Raw genomic sequence first — 20,105 nt, 5'->3', positions numbered from 1 at the left:
GCTTCATGTAAGTTTTAAAGCACATGATTATATTAGATTAGAATATTTTTTTAAAAGTCAATGTGTTTTCTACACTTTCTTGCTTTTTAACCAAGCACATCGGTGCATATTTTAGCTTGGTCCTTTTTCTCCACTGCTTTGTACCTTTTGTGTAGTCATTTCCATGTGAGCAATGTGAGTGCTGACTGGGTATAGAAACACTCATGCCAGTACAAGTGGGTAATTCTGATATGGAGTCATTTTGCACTAACATTGCATCGGTACAAATGACTGCACATGGCACAAGGGAGCAGGGAGTCAGCCGCTGGTGTGTTATTCCGCTCCCCTTACCATTTTGTTATATTAAGGAATAATACAAAGCATAATAATTTATAGCTGGAATGTCCAATGGAACCTAAGGGAGTTACACACCCAACTCCCCTGAACTTAGAGTTCTGTGCCTGAAAAAAATGTAATCAGGATCTTGGCTGCTAAGTACAGTTTTAATGGGTCCCTATGAAAACGATACATAGATAGATAGATAGATAGATAGATAGATAGATGCAGTGTTTTTTTGTAGCCATGTCAGTCCCAGGATATTAGAGAGTCAAAGTGGGTGAGGTAATATTTTTTATTGGACCAACATCTGTTGGCGAGAGAGACAAGCTTTTGAGCTTATGCAGAGCTCTTCTTGAGGTCTGGAAAATGTACATAGGCTGTGTCTGTGCTACAGACATTACAGCGGCATGGCTGCGCTGCCATAAGGTCTCCCATGTAGCTGCTCTTTGCTGACAGAAGAGAGCTCTTCTGCTGGCAAAATACAACCACCCTAACAAGTGTTGGGAGCTTTGTGGGCAGGAGAGCGTCTCCTGCTGACATAGCGCTGTCCACACTAGCGCATTTGTCAGTAAAACTTTTGTCGGTCAGGCATGGATTTTTTTTTCACACCCCGATGGACAAAAGTTTTACTGACAAAAGTGCTAAGGTAGACAAAGCCAGAGAGTGTCATAGATAAATCCAAGGTGGAACAGATGGTTTAGCATAAGTAGTTAACACATATTTCAAGGGACCATTCAAGATGAAGTGGTTTGTTAACACCCTGCCAGTCATAGGTAGGAAAGAAAGGGGGGGGTAGCAAAAAGCAGCTGCGGGGGAGGCATTAGTGGGGGTTACATATTGTCGTAATAAGCCAAAAATCCAGTGTCTCTGTTCAGTCCATGATTTTTAGTGTCTAGCAAAGTTATGAATTTAAGCTCCCAAGATTATCTTTTGAAAGTGTTGTGCAGGTTTCCTTTGAGAATGAGGCTTGATAGGTTAGACATGAAGTGATTGCTTTGTGAAAAGTGTTCACTCACAGATGATGGGGTGGTTTGGGGTCTTCAGGGCCAGCTTTAGCCAGTGCGGGGCCTGATTCATGGGGCATGTACTCTCCAGGCGGCACTTCGGATTTCTGCTCCAGCCTGGTAGCGTGGCCACGGATTTGCTGGGCTCCAGCAAAAGGAGCGGGGATGCGGGGTTGCGGGGCTCCGGCTGGGGGAGCAGGACCGCAGGGTTGCGGGGCTTCAGCTGCACGGTAGCAGGGCCACAGGACTTCCCGTGCTCGGCCGCGGGAGTGGGACCGCGGGGTTGCAGGGCTCTAGCCGGGGTGGCGGGGTTGCGGGGCTCCGACCGTGGTAACGGGACCACGGGGATGTGAGGCTCTGGCCGGGGGAGCGGGATTGCGGGGTTGCGGGGCTCCGGCCGGAGGAGTGGGGCTGCAGGATAGCGGGACTCCTGCCGGAGATAGCGGGGCCTTGGAGCTCCAGTCGGGAGAGCGGGACCTCGGAATTGCGGGGCTCTGGCCGGGAAAGTGGCCGCAGGGATGAGGGGCTTCGTCCGGGGGAGCGGGACCGCGGGGTTGCGGCGCTCCGGCTGGGGTAGCGGGGCTTTGGGGCTCCGACTGGGAGAGCGGGCTGCAGGGATGTGGGGCTCCGGCCGGGTGAGCGGGACAGCGGGGTTGCGGGGTTGCGGGACTCCGGCCGCAGTAGCGGGGCCACGGGAGTTGCCGCGCTCCATCGGGGGAGCTGGATCGCAGGGTTGCGGGGCTCTGGCCAGTAGAGCAGGGCTGCGGTGTTGCGGAGCTCTGGCCGGGGTAGCGGGGCTTCAGGATTGAGGGGCTCTGGCCAGGGGAGCGGTGCCACGGGACTTGCCGCGCTGCGGCTGGGGTACTGGGACCGCGGGGTTGCTAAGCTCCGGCCACGGGAGCGGGGCCAAAAGACAAAAGCTGATATTAACATTGTTTCAGTCTGTGTGTTACTTGACATCCTGTATTCAGTGTCACCATAGAAGGGAAGGGCTCTGCATAGATGGAAATATGCCTGGGCATCAGTAGAAAATGTTAAGTAAAATTTGCTTTAAAAATTAAACCTGGTGCTTTGTCATCTTGTGTCATCATTTTTATTTCTTAGCTTTCAGCTATTTAAGTGAACTCTAAAACTTTCATACTGACTGTTTACTATCTGACATTGTATCTCTCTAATCTCCTTCATAACCATCATTCACTTTTTTCCATTTTAATACTATCCCATAGTATCAGAGACAGTGAGAAAAATAGCAAATAAAGGTACATGACTCTCTTTCTATCTCTATAGAGAATGATAGATATACATGCATCTGTCTCACATAGAGAGATGTGATGTATTCCCTGTCTTTTATCATTTTTGTCTTGAGTTCATTAAATCACTAAATACCCCATAGCGATCACTATGATCCCAAATGAATTCTCACAGGAAAATGACAGAAGGTGAGGCTGGAGCTCAGGTTATGAATTCTAGTGAGGTGGGTGGGCTAAGTCTGCTCACCCGGGCTAGGAGACTGACTCCTGCTTGCTCCAAAATGCTTTGTAGACACACCCAATGTGGCCTGGCTGGTAATGGAGCCAGAAATATCAACCTCTGTAACCTGAGCTGGGGAACAGGAAATAAAGCCTGGTCCACTCGGTGAGACAGAGCAAGTCTCTCCTCGTTTTACTGAACCGGGAGATCCAGGCTGACGTTCTCAAAATGGGCCACTTGCTTTAGATTCCTCCCCTTCTGGGTGTCCAAGTTGTGACACATTGAGCCTGGCTTTCCCATTGAAGTCAGTGGGAGCTGTGGTATCTTAGTGCCACTGCACATTGAGTACCAGATGTCTTATACTGGGCATCCACAAATGGAAGCACCACTGAAAATTTGTTGTGTCAGAGATTATATATATGTATATAAATTTCATATATGATTCACCCAAATTAAGCGGTTAATGAGCCAACCTGATAGCTCTCTTTGACAGGGTAACAAGCCTTGTGGATAGTGTGTAAGTGGTAGATGTGGTATATCTTGATTTTAGTAAGGCTTTTGATATTGTCTCCCATGACCTTCTCATAAACAAACAAGGGAAATACAACCTAGATGGAGCTACTATAAGGTGAGTGCATAACTGGTTGGAAAACCATTCCCAGAGAGTAGTTATCAGTGGTTCACAGTCATGCTGGAGGGGCATAATGAGTGGGGTCCCACAGGGATCAGTTCTGGGTTGGGTTCTGTTCAATATCTTCATTGATGATTTAGTTAATGCATAGAGAGTACACTTATAATGTTTTCAGACCATACCAAGCTGAGAGGGGTTGCAAATGCTTTGGAGGATAGGATTAAAATTCAAAATGATCAGAAAAAACTGAAGAAATGGTCTGAAGTAAATAGGATGAAATTCAATAAAGACAAATGCAAAGTACTCCACTTAGGAAGGAACAATCAGTTGCACACATACAAAATGGGAAATGACGGCCTAGGAAGGAGTACTATGGAAAGGGATCTGGGGGTCATAGTGGATCACAAGCTAGATATGAGTCAACAGTGTAACACTATTGCAAAAAAAGCAAACATTATTCTGGGATGTCTTAGCAGAAGTGTTGTAAGCAAGACACAAGAAGCAATTCTTCTGCTCTACTCCCCATTGATTAGGCCTCAACTGGAGATTTGTGTCCAGTGCTGGGTGCCACATTTCAGGAAAGATGGGGACAAATTGGAGAAAGTCCAGAGAAGAGCAACAAAAATGATTAAATTTCTAGAAAACATGATCTATGAGGGAAGATTGAAAAAAATGGGTTTGTTTAGTCTGGAGAAGAGAAGATTGAGAGGGGACATGATAACAGGTTGCAAGTACATAAAAGGTTGTTACAAAGAGAAAGGAGAAAACTGTTCTCCTTAACCTCTGAGGATATGGCAAGAAGTGATGAGCTTAAATTGCAGCAAGGGTGGTTTAGATTGGACATTAGGAAAAATTTCCTAACGGTCAGAGTAGTCAAGCACTGGAATAAATTGTCTAGGGAGTTGTGGAATCTCCATCACTGTAGATTTTTAAGAGCAGGTTGGACAAACACCTGTCAGGGATGGTCTAGCTAATACTTAGTCCTGCCATGAGTGCAGGGGACTGGACTAGATGACCTCTCAGTGTCCCTTCCAGTTCTATGATTCTATGATTTTATTACCTCCACAGATAGAAAACAGCTGTAGGACATGGCTAGCAGGAACCACACAGTTGTGACACAGTTCTTCTTTGTGGCTTTCTCCAACTTCCTGGAGCTCCGAATTTCATTTTTTTTTCTGGTGCTGCTGTTGTACCTCATCACCGTGGTGGGCAACATCCTCATCACAATCACGGTGGTGGACCCTGCCCTTCAGTCCCCCATGTATTTCTTCCTTTGGAACTTGTCCTCTCTGGAAATCGGTTATACCTCGGCCACTATCCCCAAGATGCTGGTGAACTTCCTCTCCGAGGAAAAGAGTATTTCCTTCCTGGGCTGTGCCACGCAGATGTATTTCTTCTCCTTCTTGGGTATCACAGAGTGTTGCCTGCTGGCTGCCATGGCATATGACCATTATGTGGCCATATGTCACCCTCTGCACTACACAGCCATGATGAGCAGAGGTGTGTGTCTCCAGCTCTCAGCTGTGTCCTGGCTCATCGGGGTGCTGGTGGGAGTTGGGCAGACAACTTTCATTTTCACTCTGCCCTACTGTGGGCCTAATAGGATCAACCACTTCTTCTGTGACCTGCCCCCACTGCTGAAGCTGGCCTGCGCAGATACTTACAGGAATGAAATAGCTGTTTTCACCATCGCTGTCACCTTTGTCACAGTCCCCTTCCTGCTCATCCTTGTATCCTACGTCCGTATCCTCCACGCTATCCTCAGTATTCCATCAGCCGCGGGCAGGAGCAAAACTTTCTCCACCTGCTCCTCCCACCTCATTGTGGTGACTTTGTTTTTTGGGTCCAGCATCGTGATGTATCTGAAACCCAAATCCCGCTACTCACTTAACACTGACAAACTGCTTTCCCTCTTCTACTCAGTGGTGTCTCCAGTGCTGAACCCTTTGATCTACAGCCTGAGGAATAAGGAGGTAAAGGAAGCCCTGAGAAGGGTGATGGCCAGAAAAATATTTATTTGAAAACTTGTGGGGGGGGGGAGGGGGAGAGAATTTATTATTTTAATATTCTTGTGATGGATTTGGAGTTGCCTGTTGTAGCCTGATCTATGACTTGTATTGATTACTTAAGAATTCCCAGTTATCACTCTGAGGTACTGATGGTTCTTGTCCCAAGATCAGGCCCAGTATTAATAAAATTACTGTTCAGTTGGGAACCCTGATGTGCATGGTTGCAACACTCACACTTTAGGAACCCTTCTGTCTTTGTAATAGTTTATTACTACATTCAGCAAAGTCACAAACACTCTAACCCAGCAAGGTAGACCGAGATAATACAGACCGTATGTCTGAACATCCACATACTCCCACCATCCCTTGCAGAACAACCAGAAATGTTAGCCATTATCTTCCGCATCACTATCACCTTCCTCATCATCACCAGTGGCCATCATCCTGGCATCTCCCAAGGGCTACCTCTCTCTCTCTCCCCCTGCACACAGGCTGGGATACAACTTTTATAATATGTTACGTCAGGGGTAGTCAATAGGTGGACTGCAGGCCAAATCCGGACTGCCAGATGTTCTTGAATGGACTGCAAAATCTTTTTAATTACTTGTTGTAGTTATTGTTATTGTGGTGTGAAAAATGTTTCTCTGGAGTCTGGACCTTGCCTATACCTTGACTAAGAAATTTGGACCTTGACAAAAAATAATGAACAACCCATCTTACAGGATACAGGCCTGTAGGTTCCTTGCATTATTGCTGAATAAAATAAATGCTAAAGCGAGCTCCATGGGCTACCCTGTAGCAATCTGTGACAACTGTATGATGTTTGTCTGACTATTGTAAAGATGTTTTTGTATGCAGATATTGGGTTAATTCAACAGCTGGGTATTCAGGAAACGACCCAGGAGGCTGGACAATAGCTCAGAGAAGAGCTCCTCCACAAACACCAAGGGCAATTAACTGTGACACGCTACCTCTGCCCACACATGGCGGGTCTGATAGCCCAGCTTTCCCAGGCCTGCATCCCTCCTGACTAGAGGAAAGCCTGATTCGCTGAGATGGTTAGAGGATGCGATTGCCTCCTGACCTCCAGAGACTGGGGGGTTCTATGAGGAAGCATAGCCTGCCTTGTCCTTTGCTGTGCTGTGTTCCTACTGTTAAGATTAAACAACACTGTTTTAAGAAGGCTGATTTGGGTCACCGTTATCACTGCAAGTCACTGGTCCCCAAGTGGACATGTATCGGGTCCAGTCAGACCTGCTGAGTAATGCTGGATGATTTTAAATTTGGTTTAGAAAGTGCTCAGCAGACCGTGGCTTGCCAGACCTTGCCACTGATTGTCAAATTTCTCAGATTTACTGAGAAAGAAAAATAAATAATGCAGCCAGCTCTTGGGGCGGAGGGTGGGGGAGGAATGAGGTGGGGTGGAGAGCAGCTTTGGGGGACGCCACAAAATGAGATGATGATTTTCAAGGTTTAGCAAAAGATGTGGTTGAACAGAGATCAGCTTTCAGAAGAGCAAGGGAACCTGCCAAGCAGCGAGGGCTCAAATGTTTGATAAAGTTTGAAGTCAGGGTTGGTGAGGAGGTGCATCAGTTCCAAAAGCTACAAGACTCTGAACATTTTCTAACTAGCCTACAATGAATTGAGTCCCTCTTCTGTTCTAAACCACATTTACTTGGCCTCCATTGACGATATCGCAATCTTCAGAAATTCCTGAGAAGGTCATAAGGACCACAGAGGAATTGTGCTGAAGAGACTCAAAGGGTTTGTCCGCTGCAAAGAAAAACCCGCAGCTGGCCCATGCCAGCTGACTCAGGCTCGCGGGGCGCAGCTTGTGGGGCTGTTTCACTGCAGTGTAGACTTCTGGGCTTGAGCTGGAGCCCAAGTTCTGGGACCCTCCAATCTTGCAGGGTCCTAGATCCTGCGTTCCAGCCTGAACCTGGAATTCTACACTACAATGAAACAGCCCCAGAAACCTGAGTCAGCTGGCACGGGCCAGCCGCGGGTGTCTAATTGCAGTATAGACATACCCAAAGATGCAAGGCTCACAGTAAAAGTGTCAAAGTGCAAAACAGGGGTGGCCAATGTCCCTTATCTAGGCTATTGGCAGGAGGGGGCCAGATTTGCCAAAATCCCTTAAAAGTGGACTCCGTTGTTAACTGGCCTGTACCCTGAACCTAAAAGCAAATTCACTCTTTTAGAGGATTGCTGAATTATTACCAAAGACTCATGGAAGGTTTCAGCAACATTGCAACTGCGATGACAGACCTCTGCAAAGAGACACAGCCTGCCAATGTGGCTTTGACTACAGCCTGCCAGGAGGGCTTTGCTCAAATGAAAAGAATTCTGTCAGCGACACTGGTACTAGCCGGTCCAAATTTGGATAAAATGTTTGAACTCTTCACAGATGCATCAAGTACAGGCCTGGGAGCCGCACTGGTGCAAGAGGGCAAGGGCAATAAGGAGCATCCTATTGCTTTTTTTAAGTAGAAAACTGACCCATCACTGGACAAAATTACTCAGTCATCAGAAGGAAATATGAAGTTGTGGGGCAATTAAGGCCATACCTACTGCACAGGAAGTTTAGAGTCCTAACAAACCATTGTCCACTGGCAGGGCTTCCCAGAACATAAGTTACCAGCTCCAGACTGCAACGCTGGAGTATAGACATTCATGAGTATGATATGGGAAGGACAAGGAAAATGTGTGACAGAAGCACTGTCCAGGCAAGAGGGTTCTGATTAGCCAATGGCTAACCTTACTGTGAGAGTGGGGAAGGTGTGACCCAGAAATCCCGCAGTGCCAAGCGGCAGAGGGCATAGGGGTTGCCTAGGGTTTTAGGGGTAGCCCCGGGGTTGGATATCTGCATAATTCTCCATGGAATGGTGGCATGTGAGGTCTCTACCAAGAGTCAGCAACCCACTAGGCATCCTAATCTGTGTGAAATGTGGGTGTGGATAATATTGAAGGATTTCTGTGTCCATACTCAAAATGATGTCCTTAAGGGTCTTGGCATGAAGGCAGGTCACGTGGGTCGGAGGTGTTCCTTACAGGCAGCAGGTAACTGTGACCTTAAGAGCCCCTTAGTCAACAAAGGGCCCTTTAGACTGTAACTCACAGCAGTCCTGACACACTCACTATCCCCAACACACTATTGTCATCATGTGTATTTAAGGGGTGTCACATTAGGTATTGTATGCAAAATGGTGAGGCTGGTCCCAAAAATCATTGTGTTCTGTGTGTACGGGTTGTGTATAGCGAGTTATGTATATGTGCAGGAAATATGTTCTTAAAATGGGGTTTGGAGGTTGAGCATAATCCAAGTCTGCCCTAAACAAAGGAATATGGGTTTACCTGTCTGATTGGCTTAATTACAGGGAGAGGGCAATGAAAGGACATTTACATATAAGGTAAACAAAGCAATCAAACTAATAAGTGGCAGAGGAGACAATGTAGTGAGCACACTGGGGTCTGAATCTGCACCCAAAGGAAATCTTTCTAGCTCGTGAGACAGACATGGACTTTGGAAAATACAAGTGGGAGCAAAAAGCCATTCTAGTTATCCCTTACTTAGGGGACAAAGGGAACAGCTCCCTCTGATTCTGTGAAAGTTGGACCTCTGGCCTGGAGGGCTAAAGATGCGGGTAACTTGATGTGAGTGAGAAAACTGCTTAAGCAAAGATTGTAACTTATTAAGATTTAAATTTTAGTCACTAGAAAGCATGGTTTGCTTTGATTTGGTTGTAACCAGACCTGTCTCTTTTTCTCCTGCTCAGTGTCATTTAAATTTCTGTTCTTTGTTAATATACTTATCCTTAGTTTTACTATAAACCAATTCAGTGCTGTGATATTGAAGTGAAGTGTCAGTCTTCAGCTAAACTAACAGGCTGGTGTGTGCACTGCCTCTTTGGAATCAGAGAACTCAATAATTTCTGAGTGTGCAGTGACAGGGACTGGACACTGCAGGGATATGGAGTTCACTGATGGCTACCTGCAAGGCAAGGTTATGACTGGCAGAATCTTGAGGAGTTTGCTGTGAAGCTGGCAGACGGTGTGGGAGGGAGCAACACACAGTCTAATCTCCAGCAAAGCTCACTCTTGCTAAAGCAGAGAGGTGACATAGTGGCTTATGGTTCTGGGTTCCCTGAGCAGAACATCACAGTAACATTCCCTTTATCTCTCTATCTGGCCAGGTGTGCAGTTTGTATTGTACCCTCTCCGTGTATTGCATACTGAGCCAGATGCAAATTGAGAGATTGCAAAATCTACAAAGGAAATCTGAAGGGTGAAACAAAGAGTGGACGGGTGTCCTGTTTGTGAATAGGATCAAAGGATTAGTCTGGTGTATCAGGGAGTGCAAAGAAACTCACCGAGTCCTTCACCTGGGAGAAAAACTGACCACACATTTGTTTCATGAAAGCAGGGTCACAGCCAGCCTGACTGTAAATCACTGCAGGGATCGTGGTGAGATATACTCTACAAGATACAAGATACAACTTCTACTTGCTGCTATTTGGATCTCTGTGCTCTGTTCAATTAACATCTACTTGTTTAAACTATAAATGTGTCTAAGTGCTGTGTGTTAAGCAGAGCAGTGGTGTGAGGTGGAGCTGGTAACCTGGGCTGCACTGATCCTTTGGGAGCAGACAATCTGTGACTGCTGTGAGTGTCCAGTGGACCAGGGGCTGGATGCTCCAAGAAGATGCTCGGAGGGTTTGGGGGTTGGAGAATATCTATCACTACCTGCAGAGTGACAGCAGGGCCTGCATAGGCTTAGGGGGAATGCATGTGTTGTCCTTGGTCAGTGGAGATGGGCACATTGACCCCCGGCAGACACAGTCAAGGTCTCCGCACGCAAAGGGCAGGTGGGAGAGAGGGGCCTCACAGCCCTGGGACCCCCAGGAAGCATCACAATCTGTTTATCAAATGAATTGGGAAAAATCTGAACTGTTGGAAATCTCCTGGCTGTCATGGAGTGGGGCTTTGTCACAATGAAATTGTCATAGGCAAACTGGCACAACAGGTGTAAAAGTCCCCAGAAACATTAACAAACTAGTGAAGCTAAATTGAGATCCTGCACTCTCTCCAATAACTAGCAATACGAGTTGGTGGCATCCTCTCTCCCAGAGACTGTGGGGAAAGAGTTAGCACAGTCAAATGAAGAGGTGGCCAAGGCTCCTCTGTATTTGAAGTGGCCTACCTGTACGGGTCCCACATGCTTAGAGCCTTTCTGATTGGGTTTTGAGACCTACAAAATTATTATTCTGCTTTTCTCCTGTCACATGTCAGGCTGGTTCCAGCACACTAACATCCTTATACCAACATGGGTGGAAACTGACTAGGTATTAACCCATCCAGTTCCCCCTCTGGGTATGCTTGGTTGCTCTTTTTGTCTGACGGAGCAAAATAAGGTGCCTACAGTGGTAGCTGCATGAAGGATCTGGGCTATCCTAACTAAGAGGTACCAATTTCATCCTCGCCATCATGCAAAAGCACCTATCTGGGGTAACCCAGACTTGAAAATTGAGGGAAAAAACAAAACTACAATTTGGAAGAAGTATCTGAGTACGGGCATTGTATGAATTTCCGAGTTTGTCATGGATGAGGGTTTTGTCTTTTTTTCTAACACTAAAGCAATGATATGACCTGCCACCCTGAGCAGAATGACAATAGGGAGAGTTTGAATTGTAAGTTATGTAACAATTTTTTCTGGATGCCCTAGGACTGCAGAGGCCCCAGAGCTAGAGGGATCATCAGAAATGCTTCATAAACTCCCCAGGCCCATGTCAACTATGCATGCCTTACTAATGAAGAGGACCTCCACTGATCTGGAGCTCTTTGTGAAAGCAGGGGGAAGGGGAGTTATTATAGTCCTCAGAAGAATCCTAATGGCGAAGCATGTTATGGAGTGTTAAAAAAATATCCTGTGGATTTCAGACTACGCTTGAAAGAGCAAAACATTTTCAAAGTCTGTTGGACGCCACAGGGGTTTGCTATAAACCAATTCAGTGCTGTGATATTGAAGTGAAGTGTCAGTCTTCAGCTAAACTAACAAACTGGTGTGTGTGCTGCCTCTTTGGAATCAGTGAACTCAATAATTTTTGAGTGTGCAGTGACAGGGACTGGACACTGCAGGGATATATGTCTTTGGAGAACTCAGGAACTGGAGTTCACTGATGGCTACCTGCAAGGCAAGGTTACGACTGGCAGAATCTTGAGGAGTTTGCTGTGAAGCTGGCAGACGGTGTGGGAGGGAGCAACACAAAGTCTAATCTCCAGCAAAGCTCACTCTTGCTAAAGCAGAGGGGTGACATAGGTGTGTGTTGGCACTTTAATACAGAAAAAGGAACCCTGATGCATATGCTATGGGACTGTCCAGCAGTCAGGCAGCTGTGGGAAGAGGTGGACATGAGTGAAAATAGTGCTTGGCTTCAGCAACCAAACCTCAGCTGAAATTATATCCTGCTGTCAGAGTGCAGGGCAGCTGTGCCTGTATTTCCCCTCCATAGTACGCCAAAGGCACACTCTTTTAGGATCCTGGCTCCCAGCCGTCACCTCTCTCTTGGGCAGACTCCCACGTTTCTCTCCCTCCTGACTGGGGTTTTTCCAGGCCGCACAACTCTCTGCCTACACTGTGATATCCCCAGCAAGCCAGACAGCATGAATGGGAGTTTGGAGGAAGATTTTCAAAAGCTCCTAAGGGATTTAGGAGCACAAGTCCCACTGAAAGTTCCCTTAGCACGGGGGGTGCTGGACTGACACAGCCTTATGTTTCTGAATCTTCCACCCACAGAGCTGACTTAAGGGGGAGCTGATTTCAGAATATGTCTCCTCTGTCAGGTATAAGCATCATGGGTTAAATCCATCCCTGATGTCTCTGCACTTAACTGTTATACCAGGGGTAAATTAGTCCACTTATCTTTTCTAAAATCTCACTGCAATTTATTAGCAATACTTGTAAATCTAGAATATAACCTTTGAGTGTTAATTAATACCCAATGGGCCACTACATAATTTTAAACAATCTACAAACACAGGGATATATTAGCAGAGAGAAAGCCTTTTGTGGCAGGGAAGAGTTATTGTGTTTCATTTATGCATCAGTTCTTTGAATCCCAGAAGTCCTGTTTATTAAGAACCGGCTAGATCAGGGCTTTGGGAATGGTCAACGGGACTTTTTGGGTGCTATTTTCTAAATTGCTGAAGTGGCTTATGGGCACAAGTCACAATGAAAGTGAGTGGGAGTTGTGATCACAAGTCACTTAATAAACCCACCCATCGCCTCCAAGTGCCAGTGTGACTCTCGGTGAAATTGACACTGGCTGAAAGTTCTTACCAGTTGTTCGACAATTTGGTAGCCTTAACCTGTGTCCTAGTGGACAGCTCCTTAATTCCCCAGAACATTGTGGTAGCAGCTACAGTCTGAGAACCTTAACATTCCACACCCACCCCTTGCCTACCCACAGCCTACACAAGTCTTCCTATACTGCTGGATGATCTGCCATTGAATGACACGGGCCTACTGTAAAACAGACATATCCTTTGTGAAGAATAGGTGGGATTTTAAGGCTCCAGGATTGTACATGACAGAACAATCCTTGAAGCCTCTTGTATCTGTAGGATATGCTGAGCTTTCAGAGAGATCGGGGATGGAATGGAACATGCAAGAGAGAGTTTGGTTGCATAGCAGCATTTTAAGGGATAGTGTTGTGACATAAATGCCTCTAAGGGCTTCATGGTCTATCCCTGTCCTACCTACTCTCTCCCCAGCACTACTGTCCCACAAAGATCAGCCATTATGATTCCTCTATGTGAGAAGAGCTCTCTGCAAAGCCACTTTATTGTCGTCCTTAAAATTCTGCTTTGCTGTGATGCCTGCAAAATGCCTGATGATGGAAAATGGGCTTTTTTTCCCATGGAAATTTTTGTCACAAACAAAACAAATAAAAGCATTTTCATCATTTTTCTCATTGAAAAGTTCAATCCTTTGGCCAAAAAATAAAAATAAAAACAAAACAAAACAAAACAAAAAAAATTGGCCAAAAAATTTGAAATATTTTGATTCTGAAATACTGCCTAGTGCTTTATGGGTGTTGTAGTTTTTATGCTTCCAGCCCACGTTCTCCTGTATGGGCTGGAAACCACTCTCTCTCCTCAGAGGGAGAGGAGGTGGTTGCACCATGGGAGATGTAGTCCAGCAGGGGACCCCAGCCCCTAGTGAAGAACGGAGACACGGGGAACTGAAATACAGCTGCCATGGGGCACCGCAGAAGGCTCTCTGAACCGAATTATTTGAATTTTGGGATATTTGGTTTTTCAACAAAAATTTGAAATTTCCATGAAAAACAGACACTTTAAAAAAAAAAGGATTTTCTCAAAAATTGATAGGTTTCTGCCTACCAAGACCTCAAACATTCCCTGAAATTTTGTAACTGATCAGAGATGATTTTGAAAAGATACAGACAGAGAAATCACACCAAAATAAGCACAGGGCCCTGCTTTGCTAATGAAAGGTGGCTCAGCAGAAATTAAACCTAGGCTATTCAATACCACAGCACAGGATTTAACACTCAGCAAAACCCTTCTTCCCATTCAGTCCAAATTCCTAGGCAGGTTCACATACCTCTTTGTCTTAGGTGGGAGAGGGGGCTTCTAATTAACTCATCCTGACAGTTAAGTGAATAGAAGGGGGTGTCCACACATCAGTTAGAATAAGTTTTTTAACTCAACCATAACAAGGTTTGGTCCAGGTCATAATGACATCCCTCACCTCAGGGGAGACTCAGGCTAGTCACCCAGGCTTGGCCCCACCCTACAATGTCCACACAGCTATTTTTAGTACACTAGCACAAGGCCTGCTAGCACGAGTCTGCCTACCAAGGCTGGGAGGCTCACCTTCAGCTGCCGTGTAGACGTACCCTCAGTGGCTCAATTACTGTCATTCTTTCAATTAGTTAATTTGAATCAGAGGCCTAAGGATTAATGTACTATTCAATGGGTAGAATTTTCAAAAGCATTCCCCTTTCAGAGGGACCTAAGGATGGGAGAATCTGTGTCTCATTGAAAGTCAATGAGATTTATGCCATTAAGTCAGCTAGGCACTTTTGGAAACTTTACCCAATGTGCTTCAGGATGAAAGATGCTGGCACTTTTAAAATATGCCACGAGTAGCATTTCCTCCACACCTACCTGCTGTTTTTTTAATAGACATCAATTTTGTTGTTGCTGTAGGAATGAGGTTGTGTCAACAGAAATATTCAAATATTTTTTTCTGTTTTGATAGCCACTAATCTGTTTTGGGCCTGACGCACTGGGTCTTAGGGAATGTCTACACTGCAATGTAAGCCTAAACTAAGACTCAGGCTTGAGGATTTCAATCTGACAAACACACATTCAACCACCATTCTACACCTACTGGGAATATAATTAAGCCTTCTTTTGCCATGGCCTCTGTGATGAGGATACTGTTTCATAAGCCCAGGCAAAAGGAGTACATCCAGTTGACTTTCCAACCCCAAACTGGTTAGCAACGGACCTGTAGGACTCTGGGGTATAGCAAACTACCTTTGAACAGGAATGGCTTCCCTTGCATATGTGTCATGGTGCTGAAGGGTCCGTGAAACCTGCTAACAAAGCTCCAGAAATGCAACTTTCAGCATGAGCAAGTTCTGGTCATCCCAGGTCTGCATGACAAGGGGGTCCCACCAGTCTGTACTCATGGCTCTGGTCCAGAAGCACCACTCTACACAGGGGGCATCAGTGGCTCCCCCAAGAGCCATGAGCAGCAGCATCCAGTTTGAGTCTGTCAGGTTTGTATCACCCTCATCCTCCTCCAACAGGTGTCTTCTTCTGCAGGTCAGAAAATGCCCCTGAAATGTCCACCAGCACCTCATGGAAGCTCTGCCCATTGCCTGAAACAGGAGTGAAAGCACAAGCAAGACAAGTGCTTCAAACACTAACTCCTTCCTGTTGCTGGCTCCAGCTGCCAGGCACGTGCAGACTAAAAATACAACTTGGCCCGATACCTTGGCAGGCTGCAATAGCTTCTGGTAAAGTGCTGCAGGATGGACAGTCAAGTTTTCCCTAGGGCACCACAAACAAAGGGCTAGTATGGCTACCCACTCGGAAAGGTGCTAGGAAATCTGTCACAAGCTGTCTTGACTTAGGTCTGCATAGTGCAGCGTAGATACCTGAGTGCTGGTGTGAGACCCAGGTCCAGAAATTCTAGGCCAAGTGTTAATATTCAGTGTGGACACTCAAGCCTAGGTTTATACTCACTGAGCCTACGGGTTCAAGTCCCACAGACCCTAGGCTTACATTGCAGTATAGGCACACTCTTACACCCCTTCTACCCATTGCAAAATGACATGTAGTACAACAAATGGGAACACCAGTACTATCTTCCCAGTTATGGAGCTTTTGGGAATACAGGACATCAAGGAGAGAGAAAATATTTGAACCAACTACTTCCACCCACAGGGATCTGAGGCCAGTGCCAAGTAGAACGTGTAAAAGCAGCTGCTTTTACAGATCCAGACTAACACGGCTACCCCTCTGATACTTGACACCAAGTAGAACATGGTATTTTCCCAACTCAGAGAGAGCAGCGAAATAGATGAAACACGTAGCTGAAATCTCAAATGTCGTCATGTGGAGTGTAGAGCGCAAGACAGTCAGGTTTCCAATTAAGGCAGCAGCAAGTATCAGCTTTAGCCAGGAATGGGAATGTCATCAACCCATAATGTAGCATGTCCTCACGTTCCCCAAAGCAGTTCCCATTGGTGTGAGCATGGGCCCTACTAGAGGTAAACTTTCTTGCTCGTTAAGCCAGATAGATTCCTTCACAGATCAGTGACTCCATCTGAATTCATTTGAGCAACATATATTACCGGATGACTTTTCTCAGGGCCTCCTTCACCTCTTTGTTTCGCAGGCTGTAGATGAGGGGGTTGAGCATGGGAGTCAGGACTGTGTAGAAGACAGAGAACACTTTGTTCAGGGCTTTCAGTGTATTGTTTTTTGGTAGCAGATACACAGTCATTAGGGTCCCATAGAAAACTGTAACCACAATGAGGTGAGAGAAGTAGGTGGAAAAGGCCTTTTGCCGCCCGGTGGTGGAAGGGATTCTGAGGATAGTAGCAATGATACAAACATAGGATGTCACAGTTAATAGAAATGGGCAAGGTGAGTCTAGGAAGGCGAGTATGAAACTAACCAGTGTGATCATGCTGGTGTCACTGCAGGAGAGCTTTAGCATTGGAGAAAAATCACAAAAGAAATGGTCAATTTCACTGGGGCCACAGAATGTTAATTGTGACATAAAACACATCATTATTACACAAATTAGAAACCCACTTATCCAAGACCCCGCTGCTAGCTGGAGGCACAACCTGCCATTCATCAGGGCTGCATAACGCAGGGGTTTGCATATTGCTAAATACCGATCATAAGACATTGCTGCTAGGAGATAGCATTCTGTAGCTGCCAGAGAACCAAAGCAATAAAACTGTGCAAAACAGCCACTGACAGAAATGGTTCTATCTCCAGTCAGGAGACTGGCCAGTAACCTGGGTAGGATGGTGGAGGTGTAGCAGGTCTCCAAGCAGGACAAGTTCCCCAGGAAGTAGTCCATGGGAGTGTGAAGGTGCTGATCAGCCACAACTAGTGCAATGATAAGGATGTTCCCAGACATGGTCACAGTGTAGATCACCAGGAAAACCAGGAAGTGAACTATCTGCAATTCAGGGAGATTCCCAAATCCCAGGACGATGAATTCTGAGATGACCGTTCGATTGTCCTCTTCTGCTTCCTCTATGAGGTGCATCTAGGTACAAATAAAAATACTAAAACTCAGAGGTGGGACTTGCAAAAGGACAAACATTCCATCAACTTAAGCAAGTGCAGAAGGACAGATATCCAGAGGCATTTAGGCACCCAAAGTTGCAGATAGGCGCCTAGTGGGATTTTCAAAAATATTTATCCCATAGTGAAGAATGGAGACACAGAGAACTGAAATACAGCTGCCACGGGGCACCGCAGAAGGTTCCCTGAACTGAATTATTCTGCCGAGGGACTTACTGGCCGCCGCTTCCAGCAGCTCCCATTGGCCCAGAGCAGCAATCCGCGGCCAGTGGGAGCCGCGATCGTCCGGACCTGCAGACGGGGCAGGTAAACAAACCGGCCCGGCACACCAGGCAACACAAGAGGCAACCCCTGTTTGAGAAACCCTGGATTTAGACATGGAAGACTGTAGAATAGTCAATAGAATGTAGACTCCTCAGTGCCTAATCTGGGAAAAAGAGATTTAGGTTTGGGCATTGTGATGCTGTGTGCACCTAAATAGCTTTAAAAATCTGACCTTAAGGCACATTGGTTGCCTAAGTATTTTTGAAAATATATATTATTTTATTTTATTATAATGGGAGTTGGGGGGTCTACATTCATAAGTGGGATGGACAGGGAGTAGGTGTGGTTGATCTCCCTTGTAATCTCAAAGAACATTGCAAAGAGATGATGCAGTACTCAGTGCCTCCTGACAGCTGCTGAGAGCTCTCAGCTGACACTCCGGTCAGTGGAGGAAAGGCTCTGCTGGAGACAACCAGCAGCTACAGGGTCAGGAACATGCACAGAACTTCCACTTTAGGGGAAAATCCAGAGGGACATTTTAGAAACAACTGAGGAAAGGGGTGAGAATCCATGTCAAAGAGGTGAGTTGTCAGGGAGATAGAAAGGCATTCAAAATCTGTCTAAAGGGCTGGGCGATGGAAGATAAAGGTTATGGGATCGCCCTGGATACTGTTATGCTCACAGGATACAAACAGGGAAGTTAGATTAAAACATCAAATACTCTCTCTGGAAGGTTGCAATGTACCATGATTTTATTGCATAAAATCCAAACCCCCAATGCATAAAACCCAAAACCAGAGAGAGAAAAGTAGGCTGCTCCATAAGGCAGAGACACCAAACTCACCCCCCATTGCTCTAGGCTGGCTCTTTTCAGACTGACTGCTGAAAGACACTGATCTCATGCTTCCCTACAGAGCCCCCTGGTCTGCAAGCAGGACCAGGAGAACCCTTAAGAATTCACAGTGATAGCATATAACAGTTTTCAATATAGCACAGACACCTTAGAAAGAGATGGAAAGATACAGGCAAACAGAGAAACAGACAGAGAGGCACAGAGAGACATATGCAGACAGACAGAGAGAAATTAGACAGATAGAGGGAGATGTTTGAAACAGCTCTATTTAACATTAGAGCTGACTGGAATTTTTTTCTTCACAGAAATTTTTGACTTTTTGTGGAAAAAAATGACAATCAAAATTTTGTGGCTGAAAACTGAAAATTTTCCACAAGAAGCTGAAAGCTTTTGATTTTTGACCTAATATTTTTCAGTTTTTGGCTGAAATGTTTTTGGGTTTTGGCCAAACAGCCTTTTTTTTTTTAATGAAAACATGCCATTTTCCAGGGAAAGTAGACAGTTTTCATGAAAAAAAGTCATTTAATTTGAAAACCCAATTTTACATAAAAAATAAAAAAAAACAGTTTTGACAAGAAATTTCCTGCAAGCTCTATTTATCAAAAGAAATGTAACACATCCGAAAAGGCAATATAAAAACCCTCTCTGTATTCCAGTGTTAGAGAAATAAAGAGACAAATGAGTAATACACTAGATCAGTAATGTATCACTGTAACCAATTTCACTCAAACGATCACTGAAAGACCAAGCTGAAATGTGTCTAAGTTATCAGTTAACTTAGAGAAGGTGTATCAAGCCACAGCCTGGCTGCGAGCCACCTGAGGACAAGGATTTGTTTTCCTTATGGAAGTACAGAGCAGCTGATTTTGGTTGCTACATGGGAAACAATTCCCACCCAATCACTATATCTCATCCACAGCATAAAAAGGAGCTTGGAAAACAACAGTGGGGTGAAAAGCGAAGGCAACATTTCATAGAGAGGAATCAAATGCAGGCAATCAAAGAAACACTGAAACACCCTGTCTGGGACAGGATAGAATGGGAAATGCTCAGAAACCAAGAGAGACAGACACAGACCAACAGATAGAGCCTTTGTAGTTCAATTGTTCTCCCAGTAGTACTCTGCATGGTCTAAGGTCCTAAATCAGCCTTCACTCAGTGAAAATTCCCATATACCCAGAGCAATGGAAGTGTGTTGGTTACAGACTGAGCAAAAAGTGAAATAAAGACCCCCAGGATTTTCCCCAATAATGATTACATTGACTAGATCTGGTTGGAAGTCCCCCATCCCCTTCATGCAAATTGTCAACTTTTCATCAAAACACCTGAAAAACTGAAAAAAATGTGCTGAAAGTTGCTGAAAACCAGAAGAATTCCATCAGAAACCAAAATATGTTTGGGTTTTCTGAAGAAAACTTTTTTTTAAAAAATGGAGGAAAACAGACACTTTCCATGAAGAACTAAATTTAAAAAAAGGGTTCTGGTGGAAAATTTCCACCCAGCCCTAACATTTACCTTTAGTTGTGACTGTGAAGGAGTGATCAATGTACTGGTGTGCGAGGAGTGACCAGTGGCCGGTTTGGGGAATCATGATGCAGTTTCCACCATCAATCACTCTCCTGTCTTCATTTTCTTTATGCACTTTCACTCGCTCTCAGTAAAGACCTGTCCATTTTCTTGATGGGTCCTGCGAC

At 45.4% G+C, this 20,105-nt stretch overlaps 2 protein-coding genes across 2 annotated transcripts; one reads left to right on the top strand and one right to left on the bottom strand.

The window, feature by feature from the left end:
* The first annotated feature begins 4,511 nt into the window (after window positions 1-4,511).
* Window positions 4,512-5,444, top strand: LOC123347067 (olfactory receptor 10A4-like). Its single transcript, XM_044984514.1, has one exon. It carries the CDS (start codon window positions 4,512-4,514, stop codon window positions 5,442-5,444), a length of 933 nt encoding a protein of 310 aa, XP_044840449.1.
* Window positions 5,445-16,317: 10,873 nt separating this feature from the next.
* LOC123346949 (olfactory receptor 11L1-like) lies at window positions 16,318-17,256 on the bottom strand. The gene has a single exon (XM_044984384.1). The coding sequence runs from the start codon at window positions 17,254-17,256 to the stop codon at window positions 16,318-16,320; it is 939 nt and encodes a 312-aa protein (XP_044840319.1).
* Between the last annotated feature and the right edge of the window lie 2,849 nt (window positions 17,257-20,105).

The sequence above is a fragment of the Mauremys mutica genome, chromosome 12 (assembly GCF_020497125.1).
Source record: "Mauremys mutica isolate MM-2020 ecotype Southern chromosome 12, ASM2049712v1, whole genome shotgun sequence".
NCBI classification, from domain to species: domain Eukaryota; kingdom Metazoa; phylum Chordata; order Testudines; family Geoemydidae; genus Mauremys; species Mauremys mutica.
This window is presented reverse-complemented; position numbering and strand designations above follow the sequence as displayed.

Excerpts from the sequence above, each read along its gene's own strand:
- LOC123347067 (XM_044984514.1), top strand. The coding sequence starts at position 4,512 with ATGGCTAGCAGGAACCACACAGTTGTGACACAGTTCTTCTTTGTGGCT.
- LOC123346949 (XM_044984384.1), bottom strand. The coding sequence starts at position 17,256 with ATGCACCTCATAGAGGAAGCAGAAGAGGACAATCGAACGGTCATCTCA.